We start from the raw sequence: 21,568 nt of genomic DNA, 5'->3' as shown, positions 1-21,568 counted from the left end.
GCTGGCCCTGGGAACCACACCAGGAAGACAGACGAGCGCAACGACCCTGGCGCTGAAATCTGCGCTACTAACCACCGCTTTCATCCGGTTTTCCCTGCTCCTGGAGATCCCCTTTTAAAACTGTTTGACGGCGACCGTACCCCTTAAAACGGGATAAAAAATAAAAAATAACGACTTACATTACGGAGAAATATAATCAAGCTACTGCAGTCCACGAGCTTCCTTTGAGTGGTGGAGGTAATAATGATAATATCCTTACACTTATTTAGCGCTTTTCAAGACACTCCACTCAAAGAGCTTTGCAGGTGATAAGATCTCCCCTCTATGCTGGTCAAATTTATAGTTCTCGGCTCACGGAGAAAGGGGTGTTTAACAGCGACTGTTCCCACAATTTAAATGAACGGAAATACAACAGCCCTAACCAACTAAACATCCGTTAATAATCCAGACATTTCGCTCTGCTTAGCCTCTGCAGGTGTCGCGCCCCGGCAATAAGCAGGGGGTTTGTTTACAAACGAGGGGACCGAGACCAAAGTTTTATACCAACTTTTGATGAGTGCTACCTTTCTCCTCCAAGACAAACGGTAACCATACTCAATCGAGTATCCAGTTAGACTCTTTACAGGCTTTTTCACAGGTCGCTCAGATCTATTTTTGCAATTTTGTACGTTAAACCGTTGTATAAACGCGACCCCTAGGTGGCAGAAGTACTAAGGCGGTGCGCATTGAAAGCGGAAGGTGTCATTATTATTCAATCATTAATTGGTTTGAGTTAGAAGGGCCCACGTAAGTAAAAACATCATCAACAAATGTGTGTTAAGAATTAAAAATGAACATGCAGAAGATTAGAGATCGAAATTACAGACTGTAATGTGTGCATCTCCCGCACTGCCCCAGCATTGTCCTGCGCCGAGGAACACGGCTGAGAAAACCTGAAAATATCTCCGATCCCACAAGGGCCAGGAGAGGCACAAGAAAACTTGAAAGGATCAGGACCGCTGACAATGTCATCCTCAACTGCAGAGCAACGCAATGTAGTCAAAATGGGAGGTGAGTGAAGAGTACTGATGAGTGTTTTAAGCATTTAGCTATTATGTAATGTTAATGTTTGTAACTGAAATGCATTACGATGTAATACTTAAAGTGTCTAACGATTAAAACGTGAGAATATATTTTGTACTTTGAAGAACAGAATTACAAGTGGCAGGTCGTTTGGTAATTGTGCTGCTGATTTGGGGCAAACTGATTTGAAGCCTGCGTTACTGTTACATCACAACACAGGAGACTCGCATGTCTTTATTGGTAACAAAAGCTGCCCAAGAACATAAAAGTGGGAATACCATCCATCGGTTTTCTAACCACTTTTTCCGATACAGGGTCACAGAGAGCTGGAGCCTATCCCTGGAGGAAACGGGTGCAAGGCAGGGTACATGGACAGGACACCAGTCCAACACACACACACAAATAAACACAAACATGCACACACACACAAAAATAAACATAAACATGCACACACTCACACCAAAGCCAGTTTTCCCAGAAACCAATTAATCTCCCATGTTTTTGGACGATGAGAGGAAACTGGAGCACCTAGAGGAAACCTGCACTAACTCAGGGAGAACATACAAACTCCACACAGACAGCACCCTAGTGTGAAATTGAACCCGGGGCCCCAGCACTGCAAAGGAGCAATGATAATGACTGTGCCAAAATATGAATACTTCTCCAAACAAATCCCTGTCAATTTGCACAGTTTAAAGATATATCTTGTTTTCAGTTTAGTTGGTTGAAAGTTAGATTACTTTTCACTTATAGACAAAGATTTTTTTATTCAAATGCTTTATACAAAAACAGGAGTTATAAATGAGGAAAAGACAAATAATAGATCCGGCTCCAAACAATCAAACTGCAATAAGCTTTTCTAAATCACTCTGTCCTTTTACATTTACCGTGCTTGTTGTAAATGGACTTCCTACTCTCTCAGGTATTCACACTTGAAAATCCTACAACTTTTTTCATTTGGTTAGCAGGCGGTTTGATGCGGTGGGGGTGGGGCTTATGAATTAACCAATGATAGATCTGATGCAAGCATAATGGGAGGAGCTAATGGTAAAACTGACAGGTGGGAGGAGCTATGAGATCAGATCCAGGGATGCTCTGTGAAAATCTTAGTTAAGTAGCTACATTTACGAACATGAGTCTTGATACGACAGTGTTAATGAAATCCGCAACAAAGGTGTAAATATTTATCCTTGTACACTTTGACTTGACCTATAACCGATGGGACTGTGGGACAGGGAGTGAGCCGCAGACTGTCAGATGGCCACACTGTTCTCAATGCGATCGGGGGACAGGTACGGGTAGGGCAGCTCCAGACTGGCGTTCCTCTCGTCAATCTGCTGGCGCAGCTCCTGCAGCTCCTTTCTCAGTGCATCCATCAGCCTGCAGGGGGCGCCCTCCCTGAACAACCTTTCTTTCGGGTACTCGCCCAGTGGGATCTGGCAGGGTGAGAGATGGGAATCAGATGGGGACAGCTCTCGGGAAAGATGGAGGCAGGGATCTCCTGCAGAACAATATTTGTCTTTCTGCTGATATGTCTGACTCATTTTCCTGTCTTACCCTCTTTTTTTCAATCCATTACCAAGCTTGCTGTACAGCAGGGAGAAAGAGAAAGCTTAGTAATGGACTGAAAATAAGAGGGTAAGACTGGAAAATGAGTCAGACATATCAGCAGAAAGACAAATATTGTTCTGCAGGAGATGCAGGCAGTAAGAGAGGAAGATCACCCTGGTACAGGAGAACTATCCACCAAACGTAGTGACTCACATAATCCCGCGCAGGCTGGGACAGCAGGGACAGAGTAATGAGGATAGAGCAGGTGGCATTGACGTCGGGCAGCCAGGACAGAAAGTCATCCATGGTCACTGCACCCTTCACTGAGGGCGGTGGCCGGCACATGGAGGCTGGACAGTTGGGCATCCAGAGGTCAAAGTCCAGCTGAGAGAGAGAATGAGTCACAGGGTGAATCCGGAGGGAGAAGAAAAGAGAAAGTGATGGAGAGAAAGGTAAGAGAGGGGCTACATTGAATTCAAAACGAGCAGTGAGATGAACTGAAACAGTTTGGAATTTGTCTTCCTACATATCACCATCATTTTCATTCTCTTCTCCATCACAGCTACAGGGAGCCTATACAGAGCACAAAGCATCCAGACACTGTACCACCATGAAACTACTCAGAGCTGGACCTGATCTGGATTGGAATGGGAGATCTCTAAGGAAAACCAGGCTGCTGGGAATGGTGCTAGAGGACCAGCAGTTGGTGCTCTTTCTTGTGGACTAGCTTGTAAAAACCAACACTTTTGCATGATGACAGGAAGATGCTGTAAGGCAGGAAGTGCTGTCCTCTGGATGAGTCAAAACTGATGTCTGGACTACCAGTGGGTTAGTAAGGATTTTGGGCACTGTTTGTAGGCACAGGGGACCCAGCCCCACAGCTTGATTGGTGGACTCTGCCCAGATGTGCCCCAGCATTTCACATTTCCACCTGCTTTGGCTGACCAGCTGTCTCCAGCTGCAGGTCAGTTCACAGTGGAACTGTGAAGGAGCAGGCTGCATAAGCACACTGCCAGGACAGGTTTCCTGCTGCAGGGGATTCATCATCCATCTGATCTGTCCCAAGGAGTTATAGTAATTACATGGTGACCTGATTTTCCTGAGGACATCACTGAAGGGGGAGCAAGAACACATGGTGGACTAACTTGACGACAACAACAACAATAATAATTAGTCATTCAGAGATCCATTTCTTATCCCCTCATTCCAAAACACGGTCGTAGGGAAACCAGAGCCTATTCTGGCATGCTATGGGTTCAAGGCAGGATACACCCTGGATGGGACGCCACGCCATCACAGGGCAGACACAAACACACACACTCCCACCAGGGCCAGGTTAATTTTCCCAGTTTTTCCACTTAATCTACCAGTATGTCTTTGAGCTATGGGAGGAAACCAGAGCACCCAGAGAAAACCCACATGGAGTCAACAAATTCCACACCAGGCAGCCGTGCTAACCACTGCGCTACCACACCATCATTCAGCAGATGCTCTGAACCAAAACGTTTTATATAGCCTAGGGATTCAACTACAGCAGGTGCAGCTTCAGAGTCTGTAACAACAGCTTTGACTTCTCCGTCCAAGAGATGGAGAGGACAAGGAGGTTCAGTAAGTAGTACACACAGCAGGAGAGTAGAAAACCCTTAAATGTTAGCAGCCCAGTTCAGCCTCCTAGAGACTTGAACAACCTGGTTTGTTCAAGGAGCCTTCTGTCCTGGCTCTGGTCTGGGTAACTAAGCTTGTAAGGCCATGCAACCTGCCTCCATAACACAGAGGGTTAAGTGTAAACATGAAGCCAAGGAGCAGAAGGAAACAGACAGGTACACACACTAATTCATCAACCCTCCCACTAATAAAACAATTGATCACAACATTGTTCCACAACTAGGCACTTCTAACCTGGGAGAAATTAACAGCAGCGTGCAGGGCAGAGCAGCTGAAGATCACCATGGTAAGAAACTGGGTGAGTTCCTCTCGCTCTTGGAAGGACTGAGGCAGACCTGCAGACAGGAGTACAGACATGAGGCGAATCAGGAGAGTGGAGGTGCCCCTTTGATCCCAGAATTCATAGTATGCAGGACATTCCCTCCTACTGTGAGCTGAAAAGGAAGACCCTCAGACACCACCAGATTCTCTAGGGAGGGGGCATTCAGTGTAACTCCAGTTCCCATGCCCCAACAATCCCCTCCAAATTAACTGACATGGTCTGTATACTTCCCTTAGGGCAGCTGAGAAAAGAGAAATAACATGAATGCAGTGTGAGGGCTAGATAAGATCTGATTCATGGTGTGGTGATGCTGGACATGTTCAGATCTTGCTTCCGTTCGCTACAGTGTAGCTCAAGCCTGGAAACTGGGTAGGAGGGTGGACGGAGGAATAGTTACCAAGCAATGCTCTTAGTTAAAAGCACTGAATTTAACCACAAGGAGATCCTAACAGGTCAAACTGGCTGTGGTAGGCTCTCTCCTGGATGTGGAGGCTTTATGATGGATTCAAACCAGCAGCAGAAGCTCACTTGAAGATGAATGCGCCTAACACTGTGAGATCTCGCTCACCAGTCCCACTCCCGGTATGACTCCCATCTCCCTGACCTGACTCTGCTCGGCCCAGGAAGCCCTCCACGAAGATCTCCCGGATCCAGTTCTGCAGCTCCGAGTCCTGCTGCACCGCTGCATCGCTGGGGTAGTACAGTTCCACCAGCCCTTGAACGAACCTGCGCTCAGCCCAACAGAGAGAGATCGCTGAGGCTCTTCCAAGTCGATTCAACAGCAATGGACTCAGCTTGGGGCAGAGGCTGGCGATCACTGGACCAACAGTGACCCCAGCACCAGGTGGTGCTGTTAGCTGGTGCAGCTACACAGGAGTATTTCACCAGCAGATCCTGTGTTCCATACTGGTCTCCCACACAGAGTGCTGTGAATGTTTGCACAGATTACTGGATCCATGAGGACCAATCTGAGAAAGTCCTCACATCAAATAAATGGACTTTGTAAGGACTCAAAAAGCATCTTCTTTCAAATGTAAAAGAGATAAAACTGCTTGTTTTGGGTATACTTGTACCTCATGTGTAATTTCATTTCATTAGAGTAGAGAGTGTTTCTACTCAGCCTCTCAGTGTCCTATTCCTCCAGCAACAGATCTAAAAAAGATTGCTAGTGACCCTTTACCTCTTTCACCTTGCAGGGTAGTATTTGAACAGCTTTTCTTTCTTTTGCCCACCTCTGAGTGCCAGAGCCTGTCTTTTCCTCTCTCACCATACCTTTTGATGGCCCCCCACACTCTCAGTCCATCCAGTGCGAAGTAGTTGTGGGGCAGCTTGTCGATCCCTCGCTCCTGCAAGTCCTCCGGCAGACAGAGGGCGCTGTAGCACAGGCGCTCTGTGGCTCTGCGAAGCAAGGCGGACACCCCCTCCAGACCACAGGCAGAAGACTGGGGAAATGACATGATCAAAAAACACAGCAATACAACAAAGAACAAAGCTAGAGTCTATAAAACCTTCAGTACAGAACACAATTTATGATGCAGCAAGATTTTGAAAAAAGGGTGATAGTAAATTTGGGCTGCTTAACAGGTGTGAAGTGTCTGTCCAGCTGCAGTCCAATAATACATTCACTGTGGGGCTTTAAGAGAGAGGAGCAACCATCACATTATGGCCAGGGAGCACCTGTGCTCACCTTGTCAAACACGCCCCCTGGTGCCAGGAGTGAGGCTCGCGCCTGGATATTAATCTGCAGAGTGGTACTAACATGCGGCATCAGCACCTGGAAAGGGAGGGCAACAGAGCTTCAAAGTAAGTTTGGTAGGCTTTCTTGTCGCTCAGCAGGTGAATGTTGTGCTTCACTTCATCATCAGTATTTCAGTAAGCCTGTGCAGCCATGCCTCTGCTTCTGGCTGCTCGGCAGTGTCTGTGTGTGTAAGCTGCACTACAGGCCACCGGCTGATCTGAATGCTCATCTTGGCCACTATTCAAACATTAAACCCACCCTGTGCATAGGCTGACCTCAAACATGGCCTCAGGGAGACCCAAAGCAGTCCCATCACTACATCACCCGTCCTTCGGATGAGACGTCCGTCCTTCGGATGAGACGTAAAACCGAGGTCCTGACTCTCTGTGGTCATTAAAAATCCCAGGGCGTTTCTCGAAAAGAGTAGGGGTGTAACCCCGGCATCCTGGCCAAATTTCCCATTGGCCCTTACCAATCAAGGCCTCCTAATAATCCCCCTCTATGAATCGGCTACATTACTCTGCTCTCCTCCCCACTGATGTGTGGTGAGCGTTCTGGCGCACTGTGGCTGCCGTCGCATCATCCAGGTGGATGCTGCACATTGGTGGTGGTGGAGGGGAGTCCCCATTACCTGTAAAGCGCTTTGAGTGGAGTGTCCAGAAAAGCGCTATATAAGTGTAAGCAATTATTATTAATTATTATTACAGAAGGAACAGTGTATACTTACTGGCCAAATGATTAGGCTATCCCTGTGTGTATGGGGGGGGGGGTGCTCACGGTTAGGGTTAGGGATTTTCTTTCTGAATTTCCTAAAATCCTGGTATATTTGACATCTTTAAAAAGACTGGTGTCACTAGATCGATTCTTCTCACACCTTCAAAGAGACTGGAGCCTCAATCCAGTGCCATAGACTGCTTGGCCATGATCATGGTAAAAAGGATTCAATAAGGTGGGGATCTGGGGTGTTCTGGCCAGGGGATCTCTGGCTCCTCCAACACAATCACCCCTTTCCCTGTCACCAAGAGACTGGACTCAATGTTCAATATATTCTGGCTAGTAAGACCCTTGAAACACTGCCTTTGAGAAGATTTAAGTTTTTGTATTTGTCATGAAAACTGTGCACTGTTGTTGATTTCTCAACATTGACAGCGGCCTTCCCTTGGAAGTTTGACTGCACAGATATTCACTGCCAAATCTTGTTTATTGCGAAACCTCATCCCTGACAAGTATGGAATGTATAAGTGTGTATATTATAACCTGTGTGGCAGTGTTTCGGTGTGTATTTTTGTGCTATTGACCTGTGAATCATCAATCAGTGTGTAGCTGTGTCAATCTTGGAGCATTTAGTTGTGTTCGTCATTGCGAGTTATCAGCATACCTGATACAGGGGGTGTATTTCCGGCAGCTGCCTGAGGGTGGCAATGCAGCACACCTCCCCTACCACATGAGTCCTGAGGAAGTGGGAGATAAGCTGGTGGCAATGAAAGTCAGCACTGCGCACCCATGCCTTGGCCAGCAGCCAGTCAGGCGCAGAATCAGAGGGCAAGAACACAGGGTTCTGAGGCCCAGGGTGCTGTTGCAGCTGAGACCAAGGGTTGAGAGATGAGAATTAATCAGATTCAGAATTGTATGGACCAAGACAATCACTTCAAACACACTAGAGATACATCCCCTCTTATTTCCATTCCATGCAAGGTTAATTTGGCAAAAAAAAACTTAGTAAAGTAGGCTTTTTATATCATTTATAACAAAATATGACACTTAAAATAAACCCCTATGCCCCCAATTCCACTAGACGCTGTCCTCTCTCTACCTGAATGGCAATGGGCTTTAGCTCCCCCTGCTGGTCACAGTGCAGAAGACACAGAGGGGTGGCCAGGTACTGCTGCCGTCCATTGAGGCGATTCGCTGGGACACCTTCCAGAACCTCATAATCTGCCAGGAAAACAGTTCCGTGCTGCAACAAAGAACAACACACAGAAACAACCAGAATATGAAATCACATCCCCAGTCCTGTAACCTATACCCATATTTTCAACAGTCTATACGCCAAATCTCAACAGCCTGGACCCTAGTCCATTACAGCATATATCAAAATTCTCAGCACTGTGCACCCAGTCCTCTACACATCAATTCTCAACACTATATATATATATCCCTGTCCCATGCAGGGCTCAATGCACATCTATCCATTCTCCCGTCTCCCAGTTATCCTTGAGAAAGACGCACCTCCATCTCCTGCTCCAGCGAGGAGCCCTCGGGCAGGAAAGGGCAGAGCATCTCGTTGGTAACAGCCAGGTTTGGCGGGAGGTGGCGACACTGCCGGATCATGAATGGGTTGCAGCCGTTGATGAACTGATAACCAAAGAAACTGTCTTCCTGCCAGTGAGACTTCACATACCCTGAGAGAGGTGCAGAGAGGAAGAGTTAATACAGACACTACAGTCCATTATCACTGCACTGAGAGAGGGGTTAATACAGACACACCGAACACTATAGTACATTAACACTGCACTGAGAGAGAGGGGTTAATACAGACACACTGCACTGAGAGAGAGGGGTTAATACAGACACACTGGGCACTACAGCACATTAACACTGCACTGAGAGAGGGGTTAATACAGACACACTGAACACTATAGTGCATTAACACTGCACTGAGAGTTCTACAGTATACAGTACATTACTATAAAGAAACAGAGCAAATGAGAGGTAAAGATGTAATGCTGATATTCACCCTGTTTGTCTAGCTCTGTGCCCCCATTACAGAGGGAAAAACATGAATTGTCTGCCAAAACATTCATGTCTATAAAGTGGTTACCTTTTCCTGAAGCATCGCAGGACTGTGGAGGCCTGATAGGTCACATGGTTTGGCCATCTTGTTGGATTTCTCAAAAACTAGGTGAATATTCAGGAGTGTTACATCTAAGCCAACAACAATCAACAACTGCCAGCAGAGGACTTAAACGAAGGATTTCCACACATAGAGGACAGAAGAGTATGAAAGTGGGAATGAGGAGAGAGAGAGGTGCTGAGAGTAATGAGTGTGTACGTGCGATGGTGTTGTCCTTGTGGTTCAAGTTGAAAAGTCTCTCCAGCTCCTGAAAGCTCCCCCAGGACTCAGCTCTCTCTGCAAATCCCCTCAGGTAGTGAAGATTTGTACTTGGACTGGAGGGAGACAGAGGGGTTAATACAGACATACTTACTGGACACTAAAATCCATAAACACTACACTGAGAGAGAGGGGTTAATACAGACACACTGACTGGACACTATAGTACATTAACACTGCGCTGAGTGAGAGGGGTTAATACAGACACACTGGACAGTACAGTCCATTAACACTGCACTGAGAGAGAAAGGGGTTAATACATACACACTGAACACTATAGTACATTGACACTGCACTGAGAGTTCTACAGTATACAGTACATTACTATAAAGAAACAGAGCAAACGAGGGGTAAAGATGTAATGCTGATATTCACCCTGTTTGTCTAGCTCTGAGAGAGAGAGAGTACAGATACATTGACCTGAATTTGGAACAGAGATTATAGTAACTGCCAAAATGATGTTATTTAGTTACACCTATTTTCTTCTAATAACACACAAAGAGAATGGCCTTTTCATCAGGAAGCTGAGGAGCTTGATGCCGTGATAAGTATTTTGCATAAACAAATGAAGTGAGCAGGCAGTTTAACAATTGTTATATGATCCACTGTGTTTTATTTTTAAAATACATACAGCTCTTTCATGCTGGGTGAGTGAAGACCAGAATAAGCATTCTTCTACACAAAGTCCATTCTCCTACAGAATTTCTGAAACAGCAAACAGTGCTGGACTTGAGAGGCCTGAATATTCACCTTTTGCAGAAGCCGTTTGAAATCTCTCCAGGTTTATACCAGGGTCAGGGGAACAGTTGATAACGGTCAAGGGTCAAGTAGAAAAAATCCTGCTCTAAATGTTCTTCCAGTTCCTCTAGAAACATTCGCGTTATATGAGGTGTTGAGACATGCTGTCCCCAGAAGGCTGTCGGTAGCAGATGTACACTCATATTCCAGAAGAGCTCAGAATCACTCCATTAAACAAACCATTGCAGCATCATTGTGTTCCACATCCTTAGAAATTGGTACAGTAAGCTTGGCCCATGACCCCACAGGACCGGGGTTCTCCAAGCTTGACTGGCCGACCTCCTAGACCAGCCTGGATCAGGTGGAGCTCAGTTAGATCAAGCTGTAACTCGAGGACACTGGGGTCACCAGTAACAGCACAGCTCTGGAACCTGGCCTCCCAAAGACTTAGCATAACTGTTCATTGAGACCCAGAATTTGAGCCCTTGTTGTAGCCTTCTTCAGTAGCTCTGACAGTGGATAACAGTGCTAATAACGTGCACGACAGCTTCACAGCACCAAATCAGAGAGCTCTGGACCTCCAGGCTCAAACACAGGTAATTTCAATGCCTTTCAGAAGTGTGGGGGATTGGAGCGAGTGGTTCCATTCTCTACAGCATCCGTGATGCCGGTAGTTGATGGTAAGTTTCAGGCAGACAGAATGACAAAGAGACACGCACGTGAGTCGGTCATTACCTTTGACGAGTGTATCTCAGATTGGGTACCAGTGCCTCCAGACTGGTCATGTCGATGCAGCGAGGTACACCCTCATGAAGAGTGCGCCACCTATGGGACACAGACACACATTACACACAGCTTACACACAGAGGGACAGAGAGAGAGTGAGAAACCCAGGCACAGGGAAACAAATGGAGACAGAAGTAACCTTTGCAGAGGAGCAGAGATAAACTGGATAACCAATTACAAACACCAAAAAGCCAAATACATGAAGAAACACAAATACATGCAGTCCACAAGACCAGACAGAAGAAATAAAGACAAGAACATCATCAGTATGCAGACAGACTGTATACTGATGCAGAAATGGGGAGAGAGACTTGGACAGACAGGTTTGAAAGAGCCAGAGAGACAGGGTACCTGTATATCTTCTGCTTGGCTTGAAGCTCCCTGGCCCTGTGGTCTCTCAGTATCGGCAGTGTCTCTGAGCTCAGTGTGCTCACTGAGAAAACCACAGGCAAGTGCAGAAATACAGAGAGAGAGAGGGGACATAAGACTCCACTGACAAGCTGGGAGGTTAACTGGCTTCTGGGAAAACTGGCCCAAGTGTGAGTGTGTAATCTATGTCTGCCCTGTGATGGACTGGTGTCCCATCCAGTGTGTACCCCTCCTTGCCCCCATTGCTTGCTGGGATACTCTGTTTCCCCCATAACTCAGACCTGGATGAAGCGGTTCGAGAATGGATGGATGGAGTTTGCCAAATGAGGCAATCAGAAAACTCAAATTGCAAAACTGTAATTAAAATGAAGAGTTATCCACAGGCAGCCTTAAGTTTACAGTGGGTCAGCTGTCCTTCACAGCACTTCAGAGTGAGCAGACACTGCCACTGTTAGTTCACACCTACCACCCAGCTCTCAACAGCAGCTGCAGAGAGATGCTGAGTTCCGCGACACAGGGGGCGTGCAAGATCCCTAGACGAAAAGCCTGAAAGATTCTCGCCAACTCGCAGTCTGCTGTATGGAAAGAGCCCCTTTAATGTCCCACGGCCACTCAACCACTCCACCAATGCAGACAATTTGTGAAGAAACCATGATTAGGCAGGTGGAAAAAATCATATCAGATCCTTTTCGTAATCTTAATTCTGAATATCTACGTCTTCCCTCTCCCAAATGTAGATACAAATATTCATTTGTAAAGCAATCAATACAAATAAATGGCAGGGGTAAATGCCATTGTGCCAGTATAAACCAATTATCCTGTAACAAACTAGGTGAGTTCAACATGTCATGACTACGTTGTAACGAGTTAATCATGTAGAATAGATTTGATGTGTAATGCTGCGTGCTGTATTCAGATGTACAGAAGCACTGTGTAGGCATAAACACTTTCCCCAAATAAATGTATGAAAGGGATGATGAATTTCTAAATAAATAAAGGTGATCTTATCTTATATTCCCCTATAATTGTGGGACAATGCCCTATTTTTCACCAAAGTAACCACAGGATTTTACTGACTGGACAGCTCTGGATGTCCTACTGGCTACCGGTCTTGAACCATTACAGATCAAGAACTCCTCTCTGCACCCCTCTGACCTTAGGGTTGGAGGATTGGGGACACAGAAACGCTTCCTTTGCTTTTTAATACTAGTAATTAATTATCGTAATTAAGCAGTCAGATGGCATATGTTGGTCCAGTATTCCTGGAACCATTCTCTTGTGAGCAGGGAAAACCCACCTAGCTCACCGCACAGCTCAATGGCGCCATCTGTCGATTGGATCCACTTATTGCAGGGGAAGCAACACTTCTCTCCACTTGGTGTCTCCACACAGACCTCCTGGCAGTGCCAGTCCAGGTCCGGGAAGTTAGGAACTCTCTGTTTCCTCAGCTGGATTAGCACCACAGTGCCCAGTAGGATCTCTGTCTTCAGTATACAGGCACACGTCTGTTGTGGGACAACATACAACCAATCAGGACATTGCACTGCACTCTGCCTTCTGAACTGATGGTCATGTACAATCATGTATGGAAGGGATGAAAGTCTATACAGTAGATTCTCAACAGGGTCTTGAATAGCTAAATTTGCATCTAACCAAGTCCACCCCTATTCTGTCAGATACTGTACTACAGCACAGAGAATGGATTTATGATTAAAACACATGAGGAACCCTCCCTTATATGATAATTACATTACTAATGCATTAGCTTTAAGTTCATTAAAAAACATTGATCAACTTAAAGAAACAACAATTTACAAACTTACACTGTCCAGCAGATTCCTACACTTTCTATCTCTGCTTCATGATCATCACACTCCACTGTGATGAAACGGGCAATAAAACTGTAAGCTCCTCTCCAGCCTGTGATTCCCCACACTGCTGACAGAACCTGGGGCGTTCGTTACACTATGAACACAAGACCTCACTGAGATGCTGATGCTGGGTAGGGGGGACCTGGGCAGGTGGCAGAGAGAGGCTCACTCACTAGAGTTGTCTCACCATCCTAGTCTGTTGTGCTGCTAATTTGACAGTGGCGGTTAATAACCTTCAGCTCGGTTTCATCCCGGATTGGTCCCGAATGCAGAACACACAAAAAAAAGGAATACTAGAAAATGTAAGTGCATGCAAAATCATTATACACACAAAAAAAAGATAAATGAAGCACACACAAAATCAAAGCACACTAGAAAAACACAAGTATTTAAGGAATTGTATCACCATTCATCTGGCAACTGTTAAGCGATATAGGAAGGAGTAATGATGATGACAAGGCTGATGGTGACAAACCTGTGGTAATTATACCTGTAAATCACAGGCTTAAACATGCCTTAGTCTTTCATTCAATGCAATGGAATCATGTTTGCATAAGAATTGAAAAGGAGGAAACCTATATATTTTAGCTAAGTAAAAGCTCTCAAAGGATCATGAAAAACATAAGATACTTTTAACCCTTCCAAAAGTAAATGATTGAGGATGAGTGATGTGATTACAACCCAGAGGTGTTGGGAAGAATTATGACACAATTCTGTAAGTACTTGTCTTCTTTCTAGAGTGCGTTCCTTTTTCCAGTGTGCTTTGATTTCGTGCATGCTCGATTTTTCTCGTGTGCATACTTTTCTGTGTGCACATTGCTTTTAAGAGCATGTCCTTTTTCTTGTGCAAGCACTGTTCTTTTCTGGTGTGCGTGCTCGATCTTTCATGTGCGCACAGGTTTTTGTGTGTGGCTACTATTCCTTCTCGATTGTGCCTTCCTTTCCTCAGTGCTCCAGGGTCATCTTATCATTGCATTCTGCACTTCGTCTGTACAAGACACTGTCGGCCAGACCGAGATGCGCTGCTAAAAGTTTCCCTTTTCTGGGGGGATTCTGACATAGAGGCATTCAGGCATAATCCCACATATGGTGGCTTTGCATCAATGGCTCTTATGTGCATTGATGTTAGATTCCTGCACAATCATATATATATACACAACTTATTCAAGACTGGTAGTGATAACACAATAATTTGGGAGGGTAGTGGCTGTGAATACAATCTCAGTGCCCTAGAGAGCAGGAAATGCCAGCCTGTGGTTTCCTGAGCCTGTCCTGTCATACTCACCGAGCCAGGAGTGAGGGGGGAGTCCCCAGAGCCAAGGATGACCTCTGGACTGACGCCCTCTGTGCCGATCAAGGTGACCCCAACAGAGCTGAACGACCCCGCCTGGGGGGCGGTTGAGGTTGTCACAGAAACCAAATACTCCACCATGATTGGCTAAATTCCAGGGAGGAGCCTACAGGACCAATCAAAAAGACATCAGGTAGAGGCTGTAACAGGTAATTAAATTGTAATGGGCTGCAAAGAAATGGTGAAAATGAGTAGCAAGATAATTGGGTCAAATCAAATTAATTCACATTTCCTCTATAAAACAAAGGTTTGTGTAGTGTTATGGAATGTGTCTCAGCCCCTCCATTGTGAATTTACACTACTACCGTCTTGGAGACGTCTCTGTCTCTGTAAGTCTCTTATTTCCTGCAACATTGTTGTGCTGTCTTCTCTGTTGGCAGTATTGGTCTTCCTTGTTGTATTGTTGTACTGGACTGCCGTAAAACAATTTCCCCCCAGAACACAATAAAGGTTTAATTTAATTGAAGACTTTTGTAAAATCCTCCCACAAGAGTCTCCTGTCCCTTCCTCCAGTCTTCTAATACAGCCCAGGTCTCTGTCTCTGTGGGGAACTGGCTTAAGTATTCCAGAGCAGTGCTTCTCATGATATTCCTGCATAACACTGGTGTTCTGCCAGATAGTCTGAGAAAAAAGACATTCCATGCATTCAATTAATTGACAAATTGCCTTCTTTGAGCAGAAGGATCTTCACAGCTCTCGTAATGCAGATTCAGAATTCAGCATCCAATCAACGGCCCTGTGGACAGAGTAGTTCTCTTTTACAGTGTTCATTTCCAGTCCGACTGTGGCTGGTTTTTGCGTATGTATGCGTTTGTGATTTATACGGTGAGATTCACCAAGAGCAATACACAAGAAAGATAAAGCCCTCACAGAGGCGCAGAGTGACGTGATGGAAGAAGAAGTGAAGGCAGGGAATGGAACAAAATCCAGACCCCTAAATACTGGACTATGACTTGTCAAGATGTGGGACGTCCCAAAACCAGAATGAACAGCGAAATACAGATTGGGTCGCCCCAGGGAGAGGTGAAACCGGTGGATCCCTCTTCAAACACGACAGAAACTGTGCCATCAGCCGTGAAATAGAGGGCCAACGTCTGGTAGTCAGGGTCCCCCCCTGAGACAATGGAGTCTTTGTCCTGCTGCAAGTACAGTTTACTGTTGCAAATGAGGCTGCAAAGTGAGAATGAGCCAATCTGTATAGCATGTCAGCACATGGGGGAAGTCAAACACTGTGGTGGACTGCAGAGTGCAAATCCAGCCCAGAAGCTTGCACACACACATGTGCATGAGCAAAAGACTTTCACACATTCACATTCAAAATCTGTTTGTTATCAGAAAGGTGATAAGATGGCAATGATGGTGACAGACCAGAGCCCTTTCCAGAAGCACATCGGACAAAACAGGATTATATACCATGGGCAAGCACACCAGTCCATTCTGGGGCACACACAGGGACAATCTGCAGACTATAATTAGCCTAGATGGAACACCAGAGAAAACCCACTTAGACTAGGAGATAACATGGAAACTCCGGGCACCCCAGGCCAGAACTGAACCTAAGACAGCGAGACAGTGGCAGCACCCCATTGTAAAATCTCTCATCCTAGCGTTAATCCCACATCAGCAGGATCTGCTTGTCGGCACGTCCATCTCCATTTTGTGGTTTGAACCAAATCTTTGAGCTGATGTTGCCATTAAATGCGACCGAGAATACTCCAACCAGCGCATCGCTCCGCCTGCTGTCGGAGAGGGGGGGGAGGAGAACAAAGTAATGTAGCTAATTCATAGAGGGGGATTGCACCCATTGTAAAATAATGCTTTTAATAACATGACTGGATAGCTTGTTCCATACACCCACCACCCTTTGTGGAAAGACGTGCCCTCCTGTTCTTTGTTTTAAGTACACTTCCACATGCACACCACGTGGGTCCTGTGGCTCATGTGTCACTCGAGGCGATGAGAAATGTGAGCTCTGGGAGGCTTGCAATGCTGAAAAGGGGCCAGTTTGGACGAGGTACAGTAGCCTGTTCAACGCTCCCACGACTCTTTGTGTAAAGAAGTGCCTCCTGCCCCGATTGCAGGATCTCATCCAGAGGATCCTTGAAAGAAGCCAGCGTATCGTCTTCAACAGCATGGCTGGGTGGCGTGTTCCACACACCCAGAGCCAAACGAGATGTGGAGAGAAGGAGGAGAAGGGCAGGGAGACAGAAAGGTGGCTACAGTTTTAACTGCCTGTGCACTTGGAGCTCAGGCAGCTGGGATCATAACAACCCATACGACTAGGACGTTGACAGATTTCCATTGCAAATATGGGGACAGGTATATCTCCTCTATTATGTAAATCAGTCCAGGTCTCGCTTGCCTCATCAGCACGGGAGTCTTTGGGGCACACTGGAGCAGTGCTAGGCAGGCAGGGACTCACCGTGAACCCCTCTAGCAAATCTGACACCGCCTTTCCAAACTGCCATATTGACACCATCACACTTACAGCTACTGTTGCTCTTTCAGGCCGTATCCCAATGCAGACATTTACGGGCGCCCTTCTCTGAAGTCGGAGTCGGAGCGACTCCGCTGAAGGGAATTACCCCCCAATTCCTTGCGGGATGGTGACGTCCCACTTTCTAACCTATCAAAGCGGAGAGACATTGCCATGGAGAATACAATATTCACGTGTTAGGAAAAATGAACCTTTTTACAGTTTTAAAATGTATAATATTGTATGTAAATAAATGTCATTGGCTACTTTAGATTCATACTGTATGTATTCCAGGTACGACGTTTTGACATAAAGCTTTTATTTCGTCACTCCATTTCGACAGATGAATATTCTTTTACCTGCGGTGTGTTTTGGACACGGAATATTTAATAGTACACGCATTTAATAGTGCAAAGCTTTGAGCTGTTGCTAAGTTTACCTTATATAGTTTACTTTGAATGAACGTGAAAGAGCCCGTTATCCTCCCCAAATGATAAAAGTGTCATTTTGTACTGGGACAGACAACATGAAATGGATTCAGTAGTACTTTGAATCAACAGCGCTATTGTCAAGTTTTCTTTGCCGGTTTTGCGCCGAGCCTGCTCAACACAAATGAACACGATGTGTCACTACTTTTCTGCAGGGTCAGACGAGGTGACATTCAGTTTCATCACACTGCCAGCGGAGAATGAAACATTCTTTTTAAAATGATCTGCCGACGTACAAGCAGCCACCGAAGAAAAAGCATCAGCAACAAAAAAGCATTTTGACCCAAAGACTTGGAACCTGATTCCACTTTTAGGGGAGGGGTGAATGGCTCACATGGATTTTTTCACGTTGCTCGAGAGACTGTTTTTGAAACGGTTTCGGATTTCGTCTTCTTCCTTGCTTTAGCATTTATGATAGTCCGTTGCCGAACAACAACATTCTCTCTTCTCTCTCGTCCAATACTCTTCGCTCTCTCCCAATATGTCTTCTGGTTCCGCTGCCATAAATGACCGTAAATGAATGAACCAGAAAGACCACAAATTCACAACAGTTTATAATACAGTACATAGCCGCTTTGCATCACTCGGCTGTGCTGGACTGTCTGTGCGCTGCAACTGCAAATACTTGTGACGAGATTTTAATCTTCGCATGTAAGGGAGGGAAATTACAGCTCTTCGCCCGCCGTGAGTGGTTAATCAAGTACAGAAATCAGTTGTGAAAGCGATCTCAGACAGCTCCTCTCAGAAACCGAGTCAACGCTGAATGCAGGTCACCAGCAGTGAGCGTGCCAAAGCTTCCTGGGGCTTCGTCTGCGGCCAGCTTCAGCCTTATCAATTCATGCTTCTGAAGGTCATCGGCGTCACCATCGCCAGTAAATGCCGCCGCCGTGCAGAAGCGATTCCAGCTCTTCGCTCCGGGTTCGCGAGCTGTCGATCCGTGCGCCAGCCTCATCTCAGAACCGACCACCCTCTGCGCGGAGGTGCTCTGCTTGCCCCGGCCTCGCGGCGAGTCTCCCCACCCGTGTCCGGTGTACCGGACCCCCCCCTCACTTTCACGGAGGGTGGAGCGCTGCAGCTCAGTACGAACCGAGTCGGCTAGCCGGCAAGGAAGATGGAGCAATGGACCGAGCGAACACGCTAGTGAAGAGCACTTGTAGCAAAACGGGCCCAGGTCACCAAAAAGAAAAACAACTGCAGCAGAAGAAAAGGGATTGCGGGGAAAAAAAAGGACTGTTTTTTAACAGACGCGGTGAGCGGGAAACGGCCATGAAGAAAGACGGAGACGGGCCTGTCTTACAGAGCGCGTGGCTGCTTTTTCTGGGTGTTAGTGCTCCTTTTACCTAGATTCCTTTCCACATGGTATTCCTTGCGACACGCTTCCTATAAAACCATCCACTCGCCCGTCCATTTTCTAACCGTTTCATCCAATTACAAGCGTAAGGCAGGATTAATCCTGGAGAGGACACCAGTCCATCTCAGGGCAGACAGACACAGACACAAACATGCGCACACTCACTCCAGGGCCACTTTTCCCAGAAGCCAATTAACTTACCAGTATGTTTTAGGACTGTGGGAGGAAACCCACGCAAACACGGACATACTAACTCCACGCAGATGCCCCCCCAGCAACTGAACCAACACAGCAAGGCTAACCGCGGCGCAACCGTGCTGCCTGCCCGTTTCTAGTGTATATATACTATTATAAACTCTATATACTCATAAATATTTATATTTCTTTAATCCTATAGTACCAGTACTGACATGAATACACATACTACCCCCCAAAAAATAACACCGAGACAGTTCCAATACCGTATCCTATGGAAGCCAGTTTCCGCCAGGGAGTAAAAAAAAAACGCGCTAAGCGGAACTAAGCTCAGAAATATAATACTATTCACGTATATTATAGGTGACTCTAACCATGACAGGACGGTAAACATCTGGGCTGCACAGGCAGAACCTAACGGTTTTTCTAAAACTCGCATAGCTATCGCAGCAAACACAGTACATTTCTATTAACTGGGGTCCGTTGCAACTGCACCGTAATTCTGCACGCGCGCGGAAAGTGGCGCAGGGCGGTCTTACCAGGCTGCGCGAGGAGGGCGAGAGGCGACGCTACGACCAGACGAAGCCCAGGGCTGAATCACACAGAGACCGGAGCCGCCGGCTCTTAAGAGTCTGAGTCGTGCGTGGGTGGTTTGCTGTATTTCCTGATTGCCCTGTGGGAGCACAACAGAAAAGAAGTCTCTGGCAAAGTGTCAAAGTCTGTTTGCTTCTGTGTTTGTTTTGGCTTGCGGTGGGGTTGTAAGCGAGGTTTTGACATGGCGCATCTTGTGAACTATGTTTGACATTGACAGCGCGCGTCACATCGCCACGTTCTGTGCGTAAGTCGAAGTCTGCCATCGAGATAAGGACATTCGCCCTGCCCAGGGCTTCTAGTTGCCAGAGTATCGACTTTGCCACCATAGCTAGGCACCTTGTTCCATACTCCCACCATCCTTCGTGTAAAGGGTACCTCCTGTACTTGATTTTACGGTGACGAGCATTCCAAATCGCTGTTGTGCAGAGGAAAGATAGAGACAACACAATTAACACAACTCGGAAAGGCCAAACACCACACTGCGTGGTGGTGTTTCATTTTGAAGTATACGAGATACCTGCAAAGCGTCATGGCAAATCCCCCTGGTCAAAAAACACACATCTTTAATCTTGACATAAAATGAAAAGGGTTCATTAAACTAACATTTAAAGTTATTCTTCCTGCTGTTTTTCTAAATAATATATATATATGTATGTAGAAAGCTATATTATATAACATTAAACCTAAGCGCGTAATGGCTAATAATTTGCAAATGTCACTCGCACTAACCCGAAACTCGAGCTGACAGCTGCTGAAGAGTCATACAAGCGATGCACTTGAGACTTAAAAGTCACAGGATGGGGAAATGGCGCGAGATATTTACATATACATTTTTATCTCCACAATCGAAGCTGCGGCGAGGATAAGTTTATTTCCTCGTGGTCGTAAGAAGAGAACAACAGAGACGCATTCGCTGTATTTCAGCGTTATCTCTTCGGAATGAAAGTTTCACCCGCTCAACCGAATCGGCACCCGGCTCCCTCACCGCGCGAACGTGCCAGGAGTCTCGTTTCTGGATTGGCGTGTACCGCGCAGGCGCACCCCGGCCCGCTCCATCGCCATTAGGGGCAAGTGCTGAATTAGCACCTGGGCTGTATGTTCATTCATCCGTCTTCTAGCCGCTCCTTCCACTCCGGAGGGAGGCCAGTCCTTCGCAGGACGGAGACACGGACACTCCAGAGCCACTTCGCCCAGACGCCAATCAGCCAACAAGTATCCTGTCTGTGAACAGGGTGGAGGAAGCTGGAGCACCCAGAGGAAACTCACACAATCACGGGAGAACATGCAAACTCCATGCAGATAGCAAACCAGGTCTAGAATTAACTCCAGGACCCCAGAGCTGCTAACCTCCACACCTCACTTGTAGTACAATTATATAGAAAAAGATGTCTAAATATTCAAACGGCCAGCATACCATATCACCCTGCAACTCACATCTGCCAACCCCCTGAAGCTCAGCAGGTGTGAGCCTGGTCAGTACCTGGATGGAAGACCTCCTGGAAGACTAAGGTTGTTGCTGTGCTGGAAGAGGTTTTAGTGGGGCCAGTAGGGGGTGCAGACCCTGGGGTGTATGTGACTCCTAATGCCCCAGTACAGTGACAGGGACACTATAGTGTAAAAAGGTGCCGTCCTTTAGATACGCTGTAAGACTGTGGTCCTGAGTCTTTGTGGTCATTAAATGTTCCAGTGTGTTTCTTGAAAAGAGGAGGGGTGTTACTCCAGTGGCCTTTACCAATCATGGCCTCCTGATATTCCCCCTCTGTTAACTGGCTTCACCTCTGTTCTCCTCCCCACTGAGAGCTGGTGTGTGGGGAGCGTACTGGCGGACTATGGCTGCTGTTGCAGCATCATGATTGGGGCTGCACACTGGTGGTGGTGGAGGGGAGTCCCCATTACCTG

The 21,568-nt window shown here is 46.5% G+C and overlaps 1 protein-coding gene across 2 annotated transcripts; it reads right to left on the bottom strand.

The window, feature by feature from the left end:
• Positions 1-1,802: 1,802 nt before the first annotated feature.
• Positions 1,803-19,876, bottom strand: LOC148672711 (polyunsaturated fatty acid lipoxygenase ALOX8). Of its 2 annotated transcripts, none has more exons than XM_088628554.1 (15): positions 19,615-19,876; positions 14,500-14,671; positions 12,641-12,848; positions 11,326-11,407; positions 10,924-11,013; positions 9,391-9,506; positions 8,568-8,740; positions 8,152-8,295; positions 7,717-7,920; positions 6,288-6,374; positions 5,873-6,042; positions 5,169-5,326; positions 4,513-4,613; positions 2,827-2,997; positions 1,803-2,498 (listed from the first exon to the last, which is right to left on the bottom strand). In XM_088628554.1, the coding sequence occupies exons 2-15, from the start codon at positions 14,644-14,646 to the stop codon at positions 2,316-2,318; spliced, it is 2,034 nt and encodes a 677-aa protein (XP_088484680.1). In that variant the 5' UTR covers positions 14,647-14,671; positions 19,615-19,876; the 3' UTR covers positions 1,803-2,315. The 2 variants fall into 2 exon arrangements, with proteins under 2 accessions (XP_088484680.1, XP_088484681.1); XM_088628555.1 differs by having other exon boundaries at positions 5,205-5,326; positions 19,615-19,869.
• Positions 19,877-21,568: the final 1,692 nt, after the last annotated feature.

Source organism: Lepisosteus platostomus, chromosome 4 (assembly GCF_059453375.1).
Source record: "Lepisosteus platostomus isolate fLepPlt1 chromosome 4, fLepPlt1.hap1, whole genome shotgun sequence".
NCBI classification, from domain to species: Eukaryota; Metazoa; Chordata; class Actinopteri; order Semionotiformes; family Lepisosteidae; genus Lepisosteus; species Lepisosteus platostomus.
This window is presented reverse-complemented; position numbering and strand designations above follow the sequence as displayed.

Excerpts from the sequence above, each read along its gene's own strand:
- LOC148672711 (XM_088628554.1), bottom strand. The coding sequence starts at position 14,646 with ATGGTGGAGTATTTGGTTTCTGTGACAACCTCAACCGCCCCCCAGGCG. Across the intron at positions 11,408-12,640 it reads TGAGCTGTGCGGTGAGCTAG|TGAGCACACTGAGCTCAGAG; the intron begins GTGGGTTTTCCC and ends TGGTTTTCTCAG. Across the intron at positions 7,921-8,151 it reads TAAAGCCCATTGCCATTCAG|CTGCAACAGCACCCTGGGCC; the intron begins GTAGAGAGAGGA and ends CCTTGGTCTCAG.